The sequence below is a fragment of the Mus musculus genome, chromosome X, assembly GCF_000001635.26.
Source record: "Mus musculus strain C57BL/6J chromosome X, GRCm38.p6 C57BL/6J".
Lineage (NCBI taxonomy): Eukaryota > Metazoa > Chordata > Mammalia > Rodentia > Muridae > Mus > Mus musculus.
Window position 1 is genome coordinate 101,448,761 of NC_000086.7, and position 19,318 is coordinate 101,468,078.

At 44.2% G+C, this 19,318-nt stretch overlaps 1 protein-coding gene across 7 annotated transcripts; it reads left to right on the forward strand.

The window, feature by feature from the left end:
• Positions 1 to 327: 327 nt before the first annotated feature.
• Positions 328 to 17,362, forward strand: Itgb1bp2 (integrin beta 1 binding protein 2). Of its 7 annotated transcripts, none has more exons than XR_003953009.1 (12): positions 328 to 476; positions 701 to 750; positions 845 to 901; positions 981 to 1,126; positions 2,827 to 2,921; positions 3,026 to 3,084; positions 3,194 to 3,264; positions 3,355 to 3,454; positions 3,714 to 3,827; positions 8,989 to 9,047; positions 14,380 to 15,319; positions 15,892 to 17,362. XR_003953009.1 is itself a non-coding variant. In XM_030251354.1 (11 exons), the coding sequence occupies exons 1-11, from the start codon at positions 413 to 415 to the stop codon at positions 14,432 to 14,434; spliced, it is 870 nt and encodes a 289-aa protein (XP_030107214.1). In that variant the 5' UTR covers positions 328 to 412; the 3' UTR covers positions 14,435 to 17,362. The 7 variants fall into 7 exon arrangements, 4 of the variants coding, with proteins under 4 accessions (XP_030107214.1, XP_030107215.1, NP_038740.1 ...); XR_003953011.1 differs by having other exon boundaries at positions 14,380 to 14,542; positions 15,120 to 17,362; XR_003953010.1 differs by having other exon boundaries at positions 14,380 to 14,534; positions 15,120 to 17,362.
• Positions 17,363 to 19,318: the final 1,956 nt, after the last annotated feature.

A 19,318-nucleotide genomic window follows, 5' to 3' on the forward strand; every position in this document is an offset into this window, starting at 1 on the left:
GGACCAGTGCTATTGGCACTACCTGGAGGTAATGGCAGAAAATGGAGGGGGTTGTACCCATACCCACACAGGGAGTGGGGAACTTAATTAGTATTTTGTTTCTGAGCAGCTGCTGGGATGTCAGAGGCTTGGAATTGGCAACATCTAAAACTGCTGTAGTTAACTGACCTCGCCCAAGTTCCAAGGGCTCTTCCTGATCCTTTTTTCCTGAGCCTCAGCTCTGGGACACTTTTCTATTGGCTGGGAAGCCCAACTCAAGTTCCCTTGCCCATGTTTGGAGGTGGACGCCTCCTGAACTAAAGATAGAACCAGCTGGCCCTTCTAAGCAGCTAAAAGCCTTCAGGCTAAGAGGTGTTCCCCACTCTGCAGCCAGACTCCTTGAAATACCCTTTGAGTGAGCTTCAGTGTCTCCATGTCTCTGCTCTGCTATAACAAAGGCTGTGGGCAACACTTTGACCCCAATACCAATCTCCCTGGTGAGTAAATTATTTACCTCAGGGTTCTGGGTAGGTGTTTAGGGTCAGCTGTGTAGCTGGCCATTGGGAACAGGGAGAACAAAAATTGGGCTTAACTGAATTGGTCTGGACGATCTTGACTTTCCACATTCCATGAAATGCCATTAACATGAACCTGGAGAGAACTGGGATGGCATTTGGCCTGGTTACCTTTCTGCCTTGATGTTTGTGCTGGTTATCTACAGATTCCTGTCGCTATCACCCTGGGGTGCCAATCTTTCATGATGCACTTAAGGTGAGGAATGGGCGATGCGGGCTTAGCAAGAACATTTTCTACAAGGAAATATGCCCAGAAAATCTAAGCTGATTTCTGGGTCTCTTGTTCCCAGGGTTGGTCCTGCTGCCGAAAGCGAACTGTAGATTTCTCTGAGTTCTTAAACATCAAGGTAAACCCTTTACTTCCTTGGATTCAGCTCCCTATAGAAGAATTGTACTTCTAACTCTTCTCTCCTTAATCTGTCCTAGGGCTGTACTGTGGGACTACACTGTGCAGAGAAGCTGCCTGAGGTCCCTCCTCAGCCTGAGGGCCCTGCCACAAGTTCACTTCAGGAGCAAAAACCTCTAAATACAATTCCAAAGTCAGCAGAGACCTTGTTCCGAGAAAGGCCTAAGTAAAGAGACCTGGGGGCTTTGATCTATGTCCATGTAGCTTCCCTAGGAATTAGTGGCTCACTGGGGTTCAGAAACTAGGGGCTAGGGATCTGAGGAGGGCCATGTGTTGACTTGGATGATGCATCTTTTGTTGTGGGGGAAATTTGTATCAAGAAAAGTCCTTTGCTATAAGACAGTGGAAAGGAAGATGGAATAGATAGTGTTATTCTAGGGACTAGAGAGCCCCTCAGATACATGCTTAGTATACAGCAGAGCAGTGTTTGGTTTTGTTGAGAAATAAGCTGTCAGCTCAGTCTTGAAGGCAATCCTCTTGCCTTAACTTCCTGAATGCTGAGATTACAGGTGGGCACTACCACACTTACTTGAGAATGAAGTGCTATTTTTGTTGTGTATTTTTAGTTTCTAATGATCGTTATTTAGTATAGAAAATGGTGGGTTTCATTATCACATTTTCATGTGTATCATTGTACCTTGCTCACGCCCCCACCAACACACCTGTATTGATCTCTTAAGATCTTGGAAGAACTTTAAGAAATCTTACAGCCATGTGTTTTGTTGGCTCATTCTTGTTAATACCGGTACCCAGGAATGCCGAATCAGTAATTGCTGTAGATACTGGGCTGGCCTGGGCTACAGAAAATTAAAAAAAAAATCAAATGTTGGTTCATTTCAACACTGCAGAGGCAGGCAGCAGGATCACCACTTGTCTGAGGCTACTCCATTCTGTACAGTGAGTTGGAGGTCAGTCATGGTTACCAAGTGGTAACCTATCTCAAAACAACAAAAGAACCAGTAGTCTATAGTTCAACAGAAAAAGGTGATTCCTACATAATCCTGTCAAGTTGAGTTTGGTCTGTGAAACCTACATTAGGACTGGAAGAGAGAACTGACTCTACAAAGTTGTCATCTGACCTCTCCACACGTGCTGAAGTATGTGTGTCACACTAATAAAACTCAAAAACTCAGTTTTCTAACTGAATTTCCTTTTGAAACAGTAGCCCTGGCTGGCCAGGAAATCAGAGATCTCAACTTTTGTTTTTATTTTTGGCTAACTTTTTTTTTACATTTTTATTTATATGTATGTGTGTGGTTACAGGCAGTTGTGAGCCACCTGATGTAGGTGCTGGGAACCGAATCCAGGTCTTCTCCCCACCCCCCAACCCTGGCTGAACCATCTCTCCACCCCCTAAAAAAAAGCACCTTGCAGGGCCTGGTAGAGCATGCCTTTAATCCCAGCACTCAAGAGGCAAAGACAGGTGGATCTCTTGGGTTTGAGGCAAGCTCTGGTCTCCAGAGTGAGTTCCAGAATGGCCAGGGTTAAATGGAGAAACCCTGACTCAAAACAAAAACATAAAAAGCTACATCTTCCATCAAAGAAAGGAAGTAATATTAGCAAGGCACGAGGCTCCAGAGAACAATACAAGGTCCACAGTCTAATAGAGGAAGAGAAAGTGATACAGTTCTGTGGGGAAATGTGGAAGAGAAGCATCCAGCCAGAAAGGAAGCCCTGGGTACTTTCCCAGGGTTCTAGAATGTGAATGTCCACAGAGAGGAAAATTGCCAATGGAGTTGCTACATGACTTCTCTGACCCTGCTCATTTTCACCAAACTGACTTGACTTTATTCTCATGGGTAAGAGTGCTAGAGCTGGTCACTCTGATGAATGAGTCGGAACTAAATGCCAGCTTATAACCTCTAGGTCTGAGATGCCTCCCAAACTGCTACCACTTCTTATATCTCAAGCCCTGGGAGTGGCTTTGGAACAGAAGGAACTAGACCAGGAACCGGGAGCAGGTAGGTAGGTCTTTCATAGGACAGATCTCAAAGACTGCAATTTCATGTAAATGCCAGTAGGGTGGGGGAAATAAAACAGGTTGCTGACTGTTTCCTTTGCCCAGGACTTGACAATAGTCTGATCTGGACTGGTTCCAGCTGCCAGAACCCAGGATGTGATGCTGTGAGTGAGAGTTTTGCGGGGCTCAAGCATGTGGCTGAGAGATAACCAGAGGGATGCCTGGGTTATAGGCAAGAATGTGAATAACCTACTTCACTTTTGGCCTTCTTAGGTTTACCAAGGTCCTGAGAGTGATGCTACTCCGTGTACCTATCACCCAGGGGCACCTCGGTTTCATGAGGGGTAAGAGAAGGGACTGGGCAGGCTTCTCCCAATATGGACAAGAGTAAGGGCTTGGGGGTAGAATTCAAATACACTCTATTCCTCCCTCAGGATGAAGTCTTGGAGCTGTTGTGGTATCCAGACTCTGGATTTTGGGGCATTCCTGGCACAGCCAGGATGTAGAGTTGGTAGACATGATTGGGCAAAGCAGGTAAGCCCCATGTTTCCTCAACACTCGGTTAGGACCCAATTCCAGAGATAAGCTCTCCTCCCAGTATCTCATGGCTGACCTCCTTAACTTCTTCTTTGATACAAATCAAGTAAGATTCTGCTCTTATCACTCCATAGCCCAGAGTCTAGGCCATATGAAATAGTTGATGTTTCTGAGTTTTCTTGTTTCTTTATACCCTGGTGAGACTCCTCTTGGGGTAAAAGTTGCTTTTTACCAGCCTTATTTTGCTTCTCTTTAGCTGCCAGCATCTTGCCGCCATGATTGGCACCAGACAGACTCTGTAGTAGTGCTGACGGTCTATGGCCAGATTCCGCTTCCTGCATTCAACTGGGTGAAGGCCAGTCAAACTGAGGTGAGGAACACTCCATGGCAGCATGGGAGCCTAGTGAACCCTGGGAGTAGTGCACTCTTACAGGGAGAAATGCTGACTGTTGTCATTCTTGAGGTTCCACAGTCCCCAGAAAGGAATGGAAAGTTATTACATCAGGGTTGGCTGGCTGGCCTGTGGATCTTGCCTCTGACCTGGTTCCGTACTAATAACTCTTTCCGACCTTCTGGGATTGCTACTACCTTTATAATTCTTTTCTCTCAGCTTCATGTCCACATTGTCTTTGATGGTAACCGTGTGTTCCAAGCACAGATGAAGCTCTGGGGGGTAAGTGAAGAGAAGTGGGCAGAGACAAGGGAGACAGACTAAAAAGAGGGCCAGATAGAGGGGATGCTGAAAGATGAAGGGTTTCTCTTTAACTGCTTTGGTTTTCCCTTCTTCCTCCTTTCTATCTGTCCTTCCCCACTGCCTTCCTCTGTCTTCGCTTTCTTTTTCTGATCTTATTCGTCACCACTCCAATCCCAAGCCTATGATTTCTTCATTCTTTCTGTCTTTCCCTCCTCCTCAGGTCATAAACGTGGAGCAGAGCTCTGTCTCTTTGATGCCATCACGGGTTGAAATCTCCCTGGTCAAGGCTGACCCAGGATCCTGGGCCCAGCTGGAGCACCCTGATTCACTAGCTGAGAAGGCTAGGGCAGGGGTTTTACTAGAGATGGATGAGGAAGAATCTGAGGATTCAGATGATGACCTGAGCTGGACAGAGGAGGAAGATGAAGAGGAGGAAGAAGCTATGGGGGAATAGTAACAGCAGACAGTTGAGTTTCTAGGTAGGCCCTCAGTGACCGCCTTAGAATCTCAGAGACCAGGATATGGTTGACCGTGTGGTGTCACTGGGCAGCAGGAAGCTAAAGGAGGAGAGAACAAAATGTGCAAATGTGCCTCTGCTCCCCTGAATAAACCTTCTATTCTACAGTCTCACCTACGTCTCATCTCTCCTCATCATGGAAGAGTGCATTCAGCCCCAGCCCACCCTGTCTTGTCTGTGTGTTTGACACACATGTGAAACAAGTACATGTATGTTCTCACAACCACCAGGCACTCACTGAGCACTGCCTCTGCAGCCATCCCCATGCTACATGGTTTCCAGAGAGCTGAGAAACAGGGCTTCTTCATTTCTCTACAGAGAAAGACCCCAGCTGGGCATGGTCCATGCCTGGAATTCTACTACTTAGGAGGTGAAGACAGATGGTCAGGAGGTCAGGTCATCCTCCTACATAGTGAATTGGAGGCCAGCCTGGGTTACATGCTTGTCTTCCAACCTTCCCTCTGAATAAAAGGAACAAAAAGAAAAAAAGAAATGATATTCTAAGCTGGAGCTAATGGCTTATACACCCGTAATCCCCACATTGAGGTGGAAAGATTGCCATGAGTCATGAATTCGAGGCTAGCCTGGACTACATAGTAAATTCCAGGCCATCCTGGACTAGGTTGGTCTCAAATAAAGACATTCTGGACAGGAGTAGTGGCTTGTTCCTATAAGTCTAGCAGTCAGGAGCCTAAAACAGGAGGATTGCAAGTATAAGATTAGCCTATGCCACATAGACAGGCCAGGCCAGGCCATAATGAGATTCTTGGAGGCCATAGTGCTTTTACTATTGCATATCAGAGTGTGCATGTGTAAAGGAGAAGATAAAAAAAGTTAGTGGAGTGTGGCTAGACTGAAAAAAGAAAGTCCTAAAAATATGACCCCGGCTTGCCTCAAACTTAGCATCTTCTCACCTGAGCCTCCTCACTGCTGCACTTACAGGTGAAAGTCCCCATACCCAAATAGTTGGGGGTACTTTTGTTTGTTTGTTGTTTCGTATTGCTGGGGATACTTAAAGCCATGTGATGTGCAGGCATTCTATCACTAAGCCGGAACCCCGGCTAAAAGGGAACTTTAAAAAAATAATAATATGGAGGCTAAATGTGTGCTGTGTTTGCAAAGGAGCCACGTTTGATTCCAAGTGGCCACATCAGGTGTCTCACAGCCACCTGTAATGCCATTTCCTGGGGCGTCCAACTCCTGTAGCCTCTGTGAGCATGCACACTCACATGCACTTACCTACACACACACACACACACACACACACACACACACACACACACATGCACGCACGCACGCTCGGGGTTTTTTTTTTTTTTTGTCTTTTAAAAAACAACCAACAACAACACAATTGTGTGCTGGAAAAGTTTACCAAAAAAGCCCTCAAAAATAAATGGTTAGCTCACTGTGTCTGCAGATTCCGCATACATGGATTCTGAGTGGTTATAGATTTTCTCATGTTCCTTAAATAGAAACCATTCACAAAGCATTTACGTAGTGCTGTGATCTAGAGAGGAATAGTTATAGGAGAATATGTGTTGGTCATGTGTAAATTCTATGCCTTTTTATATAAAGGATTGAGCATCTTCCAAGGTAGAGGCAGAAGATTCCTGGGTGGACCTCCTTCCCTCCTACTGGCATTAAAGGACAAGGAATGACAGTGGAGACCTTTCTATCTAATTTTATTTTTGTTTTATTGGTTTTTTTTTTTTTTGGTTTTGTGATTGAAGCTCAGGATGACCTGGAACTCATTAGATATAGGTCAGGTTGGCCTCAAACTTGGAATAATCTTCCTACCTAGGTTCTTGAATATTGGGGTGTCAGGCATGAGCCACCACACCCAGCTGAAAATATAGACTTGTAATTTATTTTAAGTCTTCCTCAGCATAATGATCAATAATCTGAGAAACAAATTCCAGAAACAGGAGCAGCTCAAGGCTGGAAAGGCAATTGCTATGTAAGACAAGTGGCCTTCCCCAGAACCTGTGATAGAGAACCAACTCCTGGGAGTTGTCCTTGGATCTCCTGACATGTGCTATTGTATGAGTGCCTTCATGTGTATGTGCACACGCGCGCGCGCGCGCACACACACACACACACACACACACACAGTATAACACACATACACCTAATAATAAATTTCCAAGAAATACCCAACAAGGAAACCCTTCAAACCTCAGGGAAGCTAAATTTTTTTCTTTCTCTCAGATCCATCTCTTTCCCACCCCACTTTCTTCTTTCTCTCCTCCCTCTCTTCCTCTCTCCAGGATATCATTATGTAGCCCTGACTGGTCTGGAACTCACTATGTAGACCAGGTGAGCCTTGAACTTGTGGACATGCTCTTGCCAGCACACCTGCATCAAGCTCTTTAATTGGTATCTTTTCAGTTCTCTTGAGGGAAGCTAAGATATGATTGGGAACATTGGGTAAAATGAAGTGTGGGCACTAGCAACCATGAGGATTTGGAGGCTGTGGGAATTTAGAGGAGAGCAGGGGATGTCTCCAAAGACATGAGTACCACCCACAAAGAAGTTTGATCCGAGGGACTCCCTGGATGTGTAGGATACACATCAATTCCCATTGCTCCCATTCTGTGGATTCTAGGGCAAATAAAGTTTCTCCTTTGAACTAAAGCCTCAAGAATACTGTCTTCCTTCCTCTCTCCCTTCTTCCTTCCCTCCTTTCTTTTCTTTCCCTCCCCCCTCTTCCTCTCCCTCCTCCTCCTCTCTCAGTCTCTGTCTCTGTGTCTGTCTGTCTATCTCTCTCTCTCTCTTTCTGTGGGACAGGGTTTCACTATGTAACCGCACCTAATCTAAAACTGAAATGGAAAATGTAGACTAGGCTGACCTAACTCAAAGAGATTCACTGCCTCCTGAGTGCTGGGATATAAATAAATAAATAAATAAATAAATAAATAAATAAATAAATAAAAGAGTAAAGCAAGGTGCTTTACTCTTTTATTTATTTATTTATTATTTTCTTTTTGGGTTCTCAAGACAAGGTTTCTCTATGTAGCCTTAAATGTCACGGAACTCACTCTGTAGACCATACTGACCTGAAACTCACAAAGATCCACCTGACTCTCCCAAGTGCTAGGATTAAAGATGTATATCACCACCACCTGGCTGTTTTTTAAATATTTCCTTTTTAAAAAGATTTATCTATTATATATATATATGAGTACACTGTAGCTGTCTTCAGACACACCAGAAGAGGGCATCAAATCCCATTACAGATGGTTGTGAACCACCATGTGGTTGCTGGGATTTGAACTCAGGACCTCTGGAAGAGCAGTCGGTGCTCTTAACCACTGAGCCATCTCTCCAGCCCTAAATATTTCTTTATTACATTCTTTTTTTTTAGATGGGTGTGGTGCCATATGACTTTAATCTTCACACTTAACAGGCAGAGGCAGGTGGATCTCTAGTTGAAGACCAGCCTGGTGTACGTAGCAAGTTCTAAGCCAACCAGAGCTACATAGACCCTGTCTCACAAAAGCTAAAAGAATTATTTTTATTACATTTTCATTTCTTTTGTGTATATGTGCATGGGGTGGTGTGTATGTAATGACGTGGAGGTCAGAAGACACCTTATGACAGTCAGTGCTCTCCTACTGTGTCCATTCCAGACATTGAACTCAGACCTGGGAGCTAGTACCTTTACCCTCTGATCCATCTCACCCTTACCTGTCCAAAATTTACTCTTTGCGTTATCTTTGTAGAGGTGAATTGACATAGATAGATTTGGTAATATTTTTGAAAGTTAGAGGTATCAGCCAGGCATGGTAGTGTGTTAATGCCTCTCTTTAGCCTTAACACATGAGGCTGACATAGTAGGATCAATATGAGTTCAGTATTAGTACAGGCTACATAGCAAGAGCCTGTCTCAGAAACAAAGAAGTAAAACGGTCAGGTATGGGCTAGATGTGATGGTGTGTGCTTTTAATCCTAGTACATAGGAGGCAGAGGTAGGCAGAGCTCTGTGAGTTCAAGAACAGTCTGGTATATAGAGTGAGTTCCAGGCCACTGAGAGACTATGTAATGAGACGCTATCTCAAAACATCAAAACAACAACCCCCCCTGCCACCTCTACAACCAGGTGTGGTAGTACATACCTGTAATCTTAGTACTTGGGACTTTGTGGCAGGAAGATCATGAGTTCCTGGCCAAGCTGAGCTACATGGCAACGTTGAGACCATTGTGGGCTAGATAATAAGTTCAAGGCTAGTATTGGTTTCATAGGGAAGTAAAATGACTATAGAAAGATACATAATATGCATTTATCTTGACTGTAACATTTTTCTATCTTCTCAAAATCAGGATAACAACTGTTCTGAAATCCTGGAGAGAAAGGAGATGAGGATAAAAAAAAATTCCAGGTAATTCTTGTATATAAAATTTATGTATAAAATGTCAAATATTTAGTGTTAATAAAGTATGGTCCTTGTCCATTTTATAAAACCAAAGCATAAAGTGTAAGAAATTTCCAATTGTGTGATCTGCCTAGTAAAAACAGTAGCCACACAGCTACTCTGTGTGTGTGTGTACGTGTGTACGTGTGTACATGCCATGCATATGCATGTTGTGTGTGCATGTGTGTGGAGGCCAGAGGTCAACATCAAGTGTCTTCTCGCCTTAATTTTTTTTAAAGACTGTCTTGCTGACCATATAACGCATTACTATTTGGCCAGTCTGACTGGCTAGGGAGCTTCAGCCTCAGGGACCCCTACACACACACACACACACACACCTCCGCCTTCTCAATGCTGGGATGGCTTTTATTTTATTATTTATCGTTTTGAAACAAGCTCTTAACTCTGTCACCTGGGATGTCCTGGAACTTGCAAAGTAGGTCAAGCTGGTCTCAAAGCCATGGAGATTCTCCTGCCTCAGCCTCCTGAGTGCTGATATGAAAACCTTGGAGATTCTCCTGCCTCAGCCTCCTGAGTGCTGATATGAAAGCCATGGAGATTCTCCTGCCTCAGCCTCCTGAGTGCTGATATGAAAGCCATGGAGATTCTCCTGCCTCAGCCTCCTGAGCGCTGATATGAAAGGGATGCGCTACCTCACCCAGCTTGGAATGGCTTTTATGTGGGTTATGTCCTTATACAACATACCTTCCCGAATATGTCCCCATCCTTGTTTCTTGATTATTCTGTTGCTTCTTCTCCGTGTGTGGAAAGGGAGGGAGGATGCAGAAGAGAAAAGCAGCTTACCTCCTGACAGACCAGATGCAGAGAAATAGTAATAGGACCTTCATCAAGTATACCACTGAGGGCTATGGCCCTGTCACCTACTTGCTCCAGCTAGGCCTATTTCTTCCTTTCAATCTCCTGACTACAGTGGCATCCATAGGTAACACTTCTGGTTCACACAACACTAACATGCCGGGCCTTATGCTAAGTGCTTTGTGTGGACCATCTCAAGCCTCCTCTCCTACCATCAGATCAACTGTTTGGTCACAGGAGCACAATCCTTCCTTACCTCCTTTTACACTTGTTTTTATGAGTAAGGTCTTTAATCTCGGCCAGTGTGTAGACTGATCCCTGGGACCCGTGAATGCTAAGCAAGTACTTTACTGCTAAGCTACAGCCCTGGACCTTACACTTCTGATACCCATTATGCTTGTATCTGATCTGATCCCCTTATACTTTTCTAGAAGCCTTCTGGTACTATCTATTTTATCTCCTGTTTCATCAGCCTTCCCCTTTCATTGAGGTGTCTAAACATGGTCAAATCTCCCCAGAACCACCCCCACCCATACATCTTTCCTGTCTTTATTTATTTTTGTTTTGTTTTGTTCCTTTTTGTTTGTCTGTCTCGTGTAGCTCAGGTAAGCCTCAAACTTGCTATGTAGCTGAGTCAAGGTAGACTGATCCTCCTGCCTCCAAGCCCTAGGATGACAGATGTTTGCCATTGGGTCTGGCTGCTTGTTTGCTCACTCCCATTCTGTACATTTGAATTTGGCCTCCAAATCTCAGTTTATGATAAGGTCAGAATTGGTTACCAAGTCACTAAATCCAATGGATATGTTTAGTCTTCATGTTCTTTGACCTAAGAAGCGAACTGTGACACTGAAGTTGGTTTCTTCCTTGAAGCCCCTTTCATCCACAGGCTTCCCAGGACCATTCTTCATTGTCATCCTACCACTCTGCCCACCCCAGTTCACAGTTTAGCTTCTTTTTCTACTTGGCCTTCTAACCCTAGCCTTTCTCTCTCTCTCTCTCTCTCTCTCTCTCTCTCTCTCTCTCTCTCTCTCTCTCTCTCTCTCTATTTTTTGTTTGTTTGTTTGTTTGTTTTTTGAGACAGGTTTCTCTGCAGACCTGGCTGTCCTGGAACTCACTCTGTAGACCGAGCTGGCCTCGAACTCAGAAATTTGCCTGCCTCTACCTCCCAAATTCTGGGATTAAAGGCTTGCGTCACCACGCCCAGCTCCTAGCCTTTCTCTTAACTCCTCTTCCTGATGTCCAGTTTTGCCTGTGAACTCCGACAGACATCTCATGCTGAGCATTCACTCAGCCTGTTATCTCTGGCCCAGAGCATCCTTTGTGACAAATCTAATAAGCACCATGTAAAATATTCACTGAGATTTTTTCCTTTTCCTTTTATTAAATTATTTTATTTGTTTACATTCCAAACATTGCCCCCTTCCCATTCCCTCCCCCAGAGTTCTTCACCCCATCTTCCCTTCCATTTGCCTCTGAGAGGATGCTCTCACCCCCACATCATCTCCCCCAGCATCTCCCTTTTGTGGGGCTTCAAGTCTCTGCATGATTACTCATTCTCTCCCACTGAGGCTAGACAAGGCATTCATCTGCTACATATGTGCCATGGGCCATAGGACAGCCCAGGTACACTCTTTGGCTGGTGGCTCAGTCTCCTGGAGCTCCCAGGAGTTCAGGATGATCCTGTTGTTCTGCCTATGGGGTTGCCATGCCTTTCAGCTCCTTCAATCTTTCCCCTAACTCTTCCATAGGGGTCCCTGACCTCAGTCCTATAATTGGCTGTTAAGTATCTGCATCTGTCTCAGTCAGCTGCTGGTAAAGCCTCTCAGAGGACAGCCACGTCTGCAAGCTCATCTATCTTGGCATCAGTAATAGTGTCAGGGTTTGATGCCTGCACATGGAATGGATCCCAAGTTGGGCCAGTCACTGAGTGGCCTTTTCTTCAATCTCTGTTCCACTTTGTCTTTTCATTTTCTTTAGACAGGAACAATTCTGGGTCAAAAATTGTAAAGATGGGTGGGTGTCCCCATCCCTCCACTGGGATCCCTGTCTATCTACTGGAGGTGGTGTCTTTAGGTTCCATATCCCCACTGCTGGGCATTTCAAGTAAGGTTACCCCCATTGAGTCCTGGGAGCTTCTCACATCTCAGATCTCTGGGACTTTGAGTTTTTTTTCCTGATTTTTAAAAAATTTATTTATTTTGTATATGTGAGTATAGTGTCGCTTTCTTCAGACACACCATAAGAGGGCATCAGAACCCATTACAGATGGTTGTGAGCCTCCATGTGGTTGCTGGGAATTGAACTCAGGACCTCTGGAAAGGCAGTCAGTGCCCTTAACTGCTGAGCTATCTCTCCAGCCCTTTTTTTCTGATTTTTATTGAGGCTTGGTCTTATTACGCTATCTAAGATAGCCTTGAATATGAAACCCACTATAGCCATGGCTGTTACACGGAGAAACCCTGTCTCAAAAAACAAAACAGAACAAAACAAAACAAACAAACAAAAAGAAAACCCCAGAACACAAAAAAACAAATAAACAAAACAAACAACAACAAAACCCAAAACCAAACAAGCAAAAACCCAGAGAGCTAGCATGTTGGTGTATCCCTTTAATTTCCAGTTCTAGGGAGGCAGAGGCAGATGTACCTTTGGGTTCGAGGCCAGTGTGGTCTACATAACAAGTTCCAGGCCAGCCAGAGCTACACAGTGTGACCTGTCTCAAAACGCAAAAGGGGAAAAAAAGCCCAGGAAGGAAAAGAGAAAGGTTCAATCTCTTGACAGTCAGGTTTTACTGTTCTATGAGGTGATGATGCTTTCACTGAAGCTCTGTATCAGCTTCAAGATGAGAGGGCTGCCATTTGCTTGCCCACTGTGTTACCAGCTTCTACTCAAATTCTTTTACCTTATCCTTGGAACTGTTCTGATTTAGGTATTAGTAGCCTGTTTTTCATTGTTTAATTTTTAATTGTTTCCTTTTTGACACAAGATCTTACCATATGGTAGCCCATGCTTACTAAAATCTCACTATTTAGCACAGGCTGTCCTTGAACTTGTGATCCTCCTAGCTTAGCCTGAGAACTAGAATGACATGTGTTTATCACCATTTCCCAACTGCTTACATATTAAGTAGCCAAGGCATAAAGAAGGAAATGGGGTGAGAGCTGTGGCTCCATTGGTAGAATACTTAGCTACCTTGGGAGGTCCTAAGTTCTAGTACAAACACCACAAATACCACGTATGGTGGCACACACCTGTAAAGCCAACACTCAGGAGTTGGATGCAGGAAGATGAGGAACAGAAGACAGAGAGCACAAGGGCCAACCTGGGCTACATGAGGCGCTCAAAAAACAGAAGGAAAAGGAAGAAAAGATAGTGTACCCAAAGTCATTTATAATCTCTCTCTCTCTCTCACATTTACAATCTCTCTCTCTCTCTCTCTCTCTCTCTCTCTCTCTCTCACACACACACACACACACACACACACACACACACACACAAGAGATACAAGAAAGAAATGGGTTACAAGGTTGCTTGAGGTGACATGGCTAATAATTAAAACCTCAGACATCTCTAAGGGCTGTCTTAATGGCCTCTGAGAACATGCAAAGTCTAAGATCCTTCCAGGATCTTTGAAGAAGAGCACCCCCCAGCCTCCTAGTCTGCCCCTTTGTCCAGTCTAACTGGGGTCCAGGAGCCTCTTGATCAGTGATATCACACACCAACATGAGCCTCTTCTAAGCCACTCTAACCACCCTACTGATGGCCTGACCCTTGACCTCAGTGGGACTGCAGCCATCACACCCCTGCTGCCTCTAAATCAAGACACTCTCCCAGCTGTACTTGACTTCACACTCCCTGGCAGCAGCCACTCGTAACAGTGTTAATGCCTCAGGGACTCCCTCATCCACTGTCCTTTCTTTTTCTTTCTGTTCCCAAAGTCCCAGGTCACTGCTAGAGGGAGAACCAGGAAGACAAATATAAATCCGTGCTGTCCAGTTTCAAGTTGGCCCTTGCAGCTGCTCAGCAACCCTTTATTTGTCCCCTGCATTCCCTGGCACTCTCTCCCGCAGGGCTGTTCAGACCATTCGTTGTCTTCTGAAACTACAAATTCCTGTGTCGCTCCTACTTCAAAAGACTCCATGCTGGATACTCTGATCAGATTAGCTGTTCCATCTGCAACAAATTAGTATTATCTGTCTGCCTTCCAGCCCTTCCCCTTACCTATCCAATTCCCTTCCTGGAAAAGCGATCAACATTCTTTTTTCTCATTTATTCATCCCTAGATATTTCATGACCCTACTGGTAAAAATACGGAAACAAGAGAATGTACATTGGTCGTTTGACATAAGAGAGAAAGGTATTCCACCAGAGGACTCATCCTGGCCAAAGGCACAGAGAGAACTAAGATATATTTAGAAAACAGGAGTAGTGAATAGAGCAATAATCCCAGCTGCTGCCTCAACTGCTGCTTCTCCTTTTCCAGATCTGACTTCAGCCTGAGTGTCCCTTGCCTGGACTGGTCCACATACCAGCTGTGAGGAAATTGGATCCTCCGAGGCCCCTTGTGCATCCTACCTTCCCTGGACCTCTGTTACTATTTATTGAGCTTTGACCCCCCAACCATCTGTTTCAGTCCTGGTAAAGAGGTCCGGGTTCCGTTCTGAATCATGCTCCAAGCCGCTGAGCAGTCTTCCGTTTCCTTTGTTGCATGGACAGTTTCTCTATACCACTAAAAGCAGGACAATGAATATAAGAGACGCCTTTATAAAAATCTTAATACAAGCAGGTCAAAAGAACAGATTAAACTATACAACAGACATGTTAGTCAATAAACCCCAAGCTTCAAAACTACTCAGAAACTGTCTAGCTTCTTCAGTAAAAACCTTACACGTGTACACTTCTAACCCCAGCATTCAGGAGAGCGAAGCAGAAAGAGAACAAGTTCAAAGCCACCCTCAGCTAGTAGTGAGTTCAAATTTAGCCTGAGTTGCATAATAAGATTCTTAAAATAATTGCCAGAAAGTAAAAAAAGGAAGACTATGGACTCTTAGTGGCAAACATGGTAGTATAAACCCAGTCAACAGCTTCTGGCTAGGGAAAGCTACCCACTCCTGCTCTTTTGCTAACTGGGCATGTGTCCATTCCAGTACCTTCTAAATAACTATGTTTATGCTCATTGAACAGTAATGCTGTCAGTTTTGATCAGAGAACTTCTTTTTGCAGTGGTCAGCAGTGACTGCAGAGATTAGTCCAAGTACTGAGAGGAAGTGACTGCGGAGTGATTGGTCATCAATGCTACATCTTGTATCAGGGAGGACAGGAGCAGACAGTGGGAAGAATGGGGAGACGGAGGGAAGATGAAGGAATGCTCACTGGTGCCCAGACACGTCATGGCTGTTACACTCTGAGATGACCTCCACAAGGTAGGTCTGCCATCATCCTGTCATGGAAGGTGACAGATGATGGACCCACCCCTTGGGTTTGTTTGTTTGTTTTACTTTGAGACAGGGTTTCTCTATGTAGCCCTGGTTGTCCTGTAGCTCTCTCTGTAGACCAGACTGGCTCTTATGGATTTATATACATTTAAATAGTTAAAGGGAGGAGAGACATGTTCTTCAGAGATGTAGTCATTGATAGGGTGCTCATACTCCAGTAACAATTCTAATGCAATTGACTGGATCCCACCAACTGGGAAGATGAAGGGGATTAGCAGAAGTGGAAGAGGTTACAAGAGTAGTGTGTGTGTGTGTGTGTGTGTGTGTGTGTGTGTGTGTGTGTGTGTGTGAATATGATCAAATATATCATATATACATATGAAAATGTCATAACGAAAACCATTATAATATATAATTAATGTGTTAATTAAATTTGGGTAGTAATTCAAGCAAAAAAGCTAAATTTTTACATTTATGATATGGGCAAATACCAATTTGGTATTGCGTGTCATTTATTTTCTGTGCTGATGACATTACAATTAGGATTTTTACTTTTACAGACACACACTGAAATCTTTAAATTTGGAATGGTATACTGTCTGGAATTCTCTCCAAAATGATATAGGAGGAAAGAGATGAATGAAAAGATACTTGAAATAAGATTGGCCAGAAATTGGTATTTCTTCCGAGTGCATGGTAAATGATTCTTTATGCTATTCTGCCTACTTTTGTCCATGCTGGAAATTCTTCACACACAAAAAAAGTTTTATAACAACGTTGTGGAATTCTAAGCATCTGATGAAAGTCTCTGTATTAGTCTAAAAGAGTAGACCAGAAGGAGGGGAATTAAGATGAGGGCTGTCTGAACAGCTCTGCGGGAGAGAGAGTGCCAGGGAATGCAGGGGACAAATAAAGGGTTGCTGAGCAGCTGCAAGGGCCAACTTGAAACTGGACAGCACGGATTTATATTTGTCTTCCTGGTTCTCCCTCTAGCAGTGACCTGGGACTTTGGGAACAGAAAGAAAAAGAAAGGACAGTGGATGAGGGAGTCCCTGAGGCATTAACACTGTTACGAGTGGCTGCTGCCAGGGAGTGTGAAGTCAAGTACAGCTGGGAGAGTGTCTTGATTTAGAGGTAGCAGGGGTGTGATGGCTGCAGTCCCACTGAGGTCAAGGGTCAGGCCATCAATAGGGTGGTTAGAGTGGCTTAGAAGAGGCTCATGTTGGTGTGTGATATCACTGATCAAGAGGCTCCTGGACCCCAGTTAGACTGGACAAAGGGGCAGACTAGGAGGTTGGGGGGTGCTCTTCTTCAAAGATCCTGGAAGGATCTTAGACTTTGCATGTTCTCAGAGGCCATTAAGACAGCCCTTAGAGATGTCTGAGGTTTTTTATTTTCTCATTTTAACAAATGACATTTCTTTGTTCTGTGTGTGTTGGGAGAACTCTACTGCATGCCATGGTGCTTGTGTGGGTTGCTTCTCCTTTCACCAGGCTGTTTCTGGTGATCAGAGTCAGTCAGTCCTGGGGGACAGTTACTTTGTCTCAATAATTCATCTTGCCAGCCTGCAGCTGAAGGTTCTGTTTGCTTCTTAGACAGGGTCTCACTTACTACGTAGCTCTGGCTGGGTCTGGTAGTTAGGTTGACCACCCTGGCTTAACTCTTAGAGATCTGCCTAACTCTAACTGTGGAATGCTGAGTTTAAGGGTGTGTGTCACCTCATCTAAGTACTTTGTTATTTTAAAGGAAGAATATGTATTATTATGCACTCTTACACATAAAATGAAAAGATTTTTAAATAATCCCTTTGTCATCAAATCTTTAAATTCACCATAATTATTGGTGAAAATGTATAGATGAGCCAGACATGGTGGTACACATACTTAATTCCAGTACATAGGATGCAGAGACAGACAGGAATCTATGAATTTGAGGCCAACCTTGTCAAGTTAGTTTCAGGACATCCAGTGGTGTGTAAAGACCTTGTTCCATTCCCCCTCCCCACTGCTGGTGCTGCTGGAAAAAAAAAAACCTCCCCCAAAAGAAAGAAAACATGGAAAATTTTATAATAGTGTTGCTACCAAAATAAGATTTTTAAAAAAATTTTTTTATTACGTATTTTCCTAAATTACATTTCCAATGCTTTCCCAAAAGTCCCCCATACCCTCCCCCCCCCACTCCCCTACCCACCCATTCCCACTTTTTGGCCCTGGCGTTCCCCTGTACTGGGGCATATAAAGTTTGCATGTCCAATGGGCATCTCTTTCCAGTGATGGCCGACTAGGCCATCTTTGATACATATGCAGCTAGAGTCAAGAGCTCCAGGGTACTGGTTAGTTCATAATGTTTTTCCACCTATAGGGTTGCAGATCCCTTTAGCTCCTTGGGTACTTTCTCTAGCTCCTCCATTGGGGGCCCTGTGATCCATCCAATAGCTGACTGTGGGCATCCACTTCTGTGTTTGCTAGGCCCCAGCATAGCCTCACAAGACACAGCTATATCAGGGTTCTTTCAGCAAACTCTTGCTAGTGTATGCAATGGTATAAGATTCATTTAATGAGGTAGGAGTGGTTGCAATCTTATCACTGAGATGTGCAGGCACCATGGTGACGAGTTTAAGGTCATCCTCTATAAGGAAGTTAAAACTAGCCTGGGCTACTAGAAATTCTGTTCCAATAAACAAACCTACCTACCTATTTAGCAGGTGTAGTGGCTTGTGCATGTAACCCCTACCCTCAGGAAGCAGAGGCAGTCTGATTGGTACAAGTTCAAAGCCAGACAAGGCTACATAGCAAGACCTCATCGTAACAAGAAAAGAAAAGACTAAGATAACAAAATTGCCAATAAATACTGTATCCAAGAGTGGTACATGGAGCCATATGGTGATGGCAGTATATGCTTTTAATCCCAGCACTCAGGAGGCAGAGGCAAGAGGAGCTCTGTGAGTTCAAGACTAGCCTGGTCTACAACACAAGTTTCAGGACAACTAGGACTATTACACAGAGAGACCCTGTTTCAAAACAACAACAAAAAAGAGTGGTGACATGGACCCATGACCCTTTTTAAAAAAAGATTTATCTATTTATTATATGTGAGTACACTGTAGCTGTCTTCAGACACACCAGAAGAGGGCATCAGATCCCATTACAGATGGTTGTGAGCCACCATGTGGTTGCTGGGATTTGAACTCAGGACTCTCGGAAGAGCAGTCAGTGCTCTTAGCCGATGAGCCATCTCTCCAACCCCAACCATAACCCTTTTAAAAATGTACTTATTACATGCATAAGTGTCTTGTCTCATGTGTATCTGTATGTCACATGCATACCTAGTGCTCCTGGAGGTCAGAAGAGAATATGAGATCCTCTGGAACTCAAGTTACAGACCATTGTGAGCTGCCATGTGGGTGCTGAGACTCAAACTGGTCCTCTGTGAAAATAACATATTCCCTTAACCACCTAACCATCTTGACAGGTACAAGGGACTGCTCTTTTCTTTTTCTTTTTTCTAAAGATTTATTTATTTATTATATGTAAGTACACTGTAGCTGTCCTCAGACACTCCAGAAGAGGGAGTCAGATCTCATTATGGATGGTTGTGAGCCATCATGTGGTTGCTGGGATTTGAACTCCTGACCTTCGGAAGAGCAGTCAGGTGCTCTTACCCACTGAGCCATCTCACCAGCCCGATTGCTCTTTTCTTAAGGAGACAGGCTTGTGATGGCCAGGATGGCCTTAAGATTTGAGTTTAGCTGCTTTGCAGCACTCTCACCTGGGACTACCAGTGTGTACTATTATGTCTGGATTAAAATAAAGCATGGTCTAGACTAAGTAGCTGCTGAGGAGAATGGAAGGAATGTGGATGAACTTGAGAGAAAGCTCCGTAGGTGGAAGTGAAGAACTAATAGAACTAATGTGGTCTTCTCTGTTCTTTTCTACATAAGACCTTTGTGTGTGTGTGTGTGTGTGTGTGTGTGTGTGTGTGTGTGTG

What these genes read in the sequence shown, in the direction of transcription:
- Itgb1bp2 (NM_013712.2), top strand. Translation starts at nt 413, where the DNA reads ATGTCTCTGCTCTGCTATAACAAAGGCTGTGGGCAACACTTTGACCCC. An exon ending in TTGTTCCGAGAAAGGCCTAA is followed by an intron (nt 1,127 to 2,826) that starts GTAAAGAGACCT and finishes TATAACCTCTAG; the next exon opens with GTCTGAGATGCCTCCCAAAC. An exon ending in CACAGATGAAGCTCTGGGGG is followed by an intron (nt 4,131 to 4,371) that starts GTAAGTGAAGAG and finishes CCTCCTCCTCAG; the next exon opens with GTCATAAACGTGGAGCAGAG.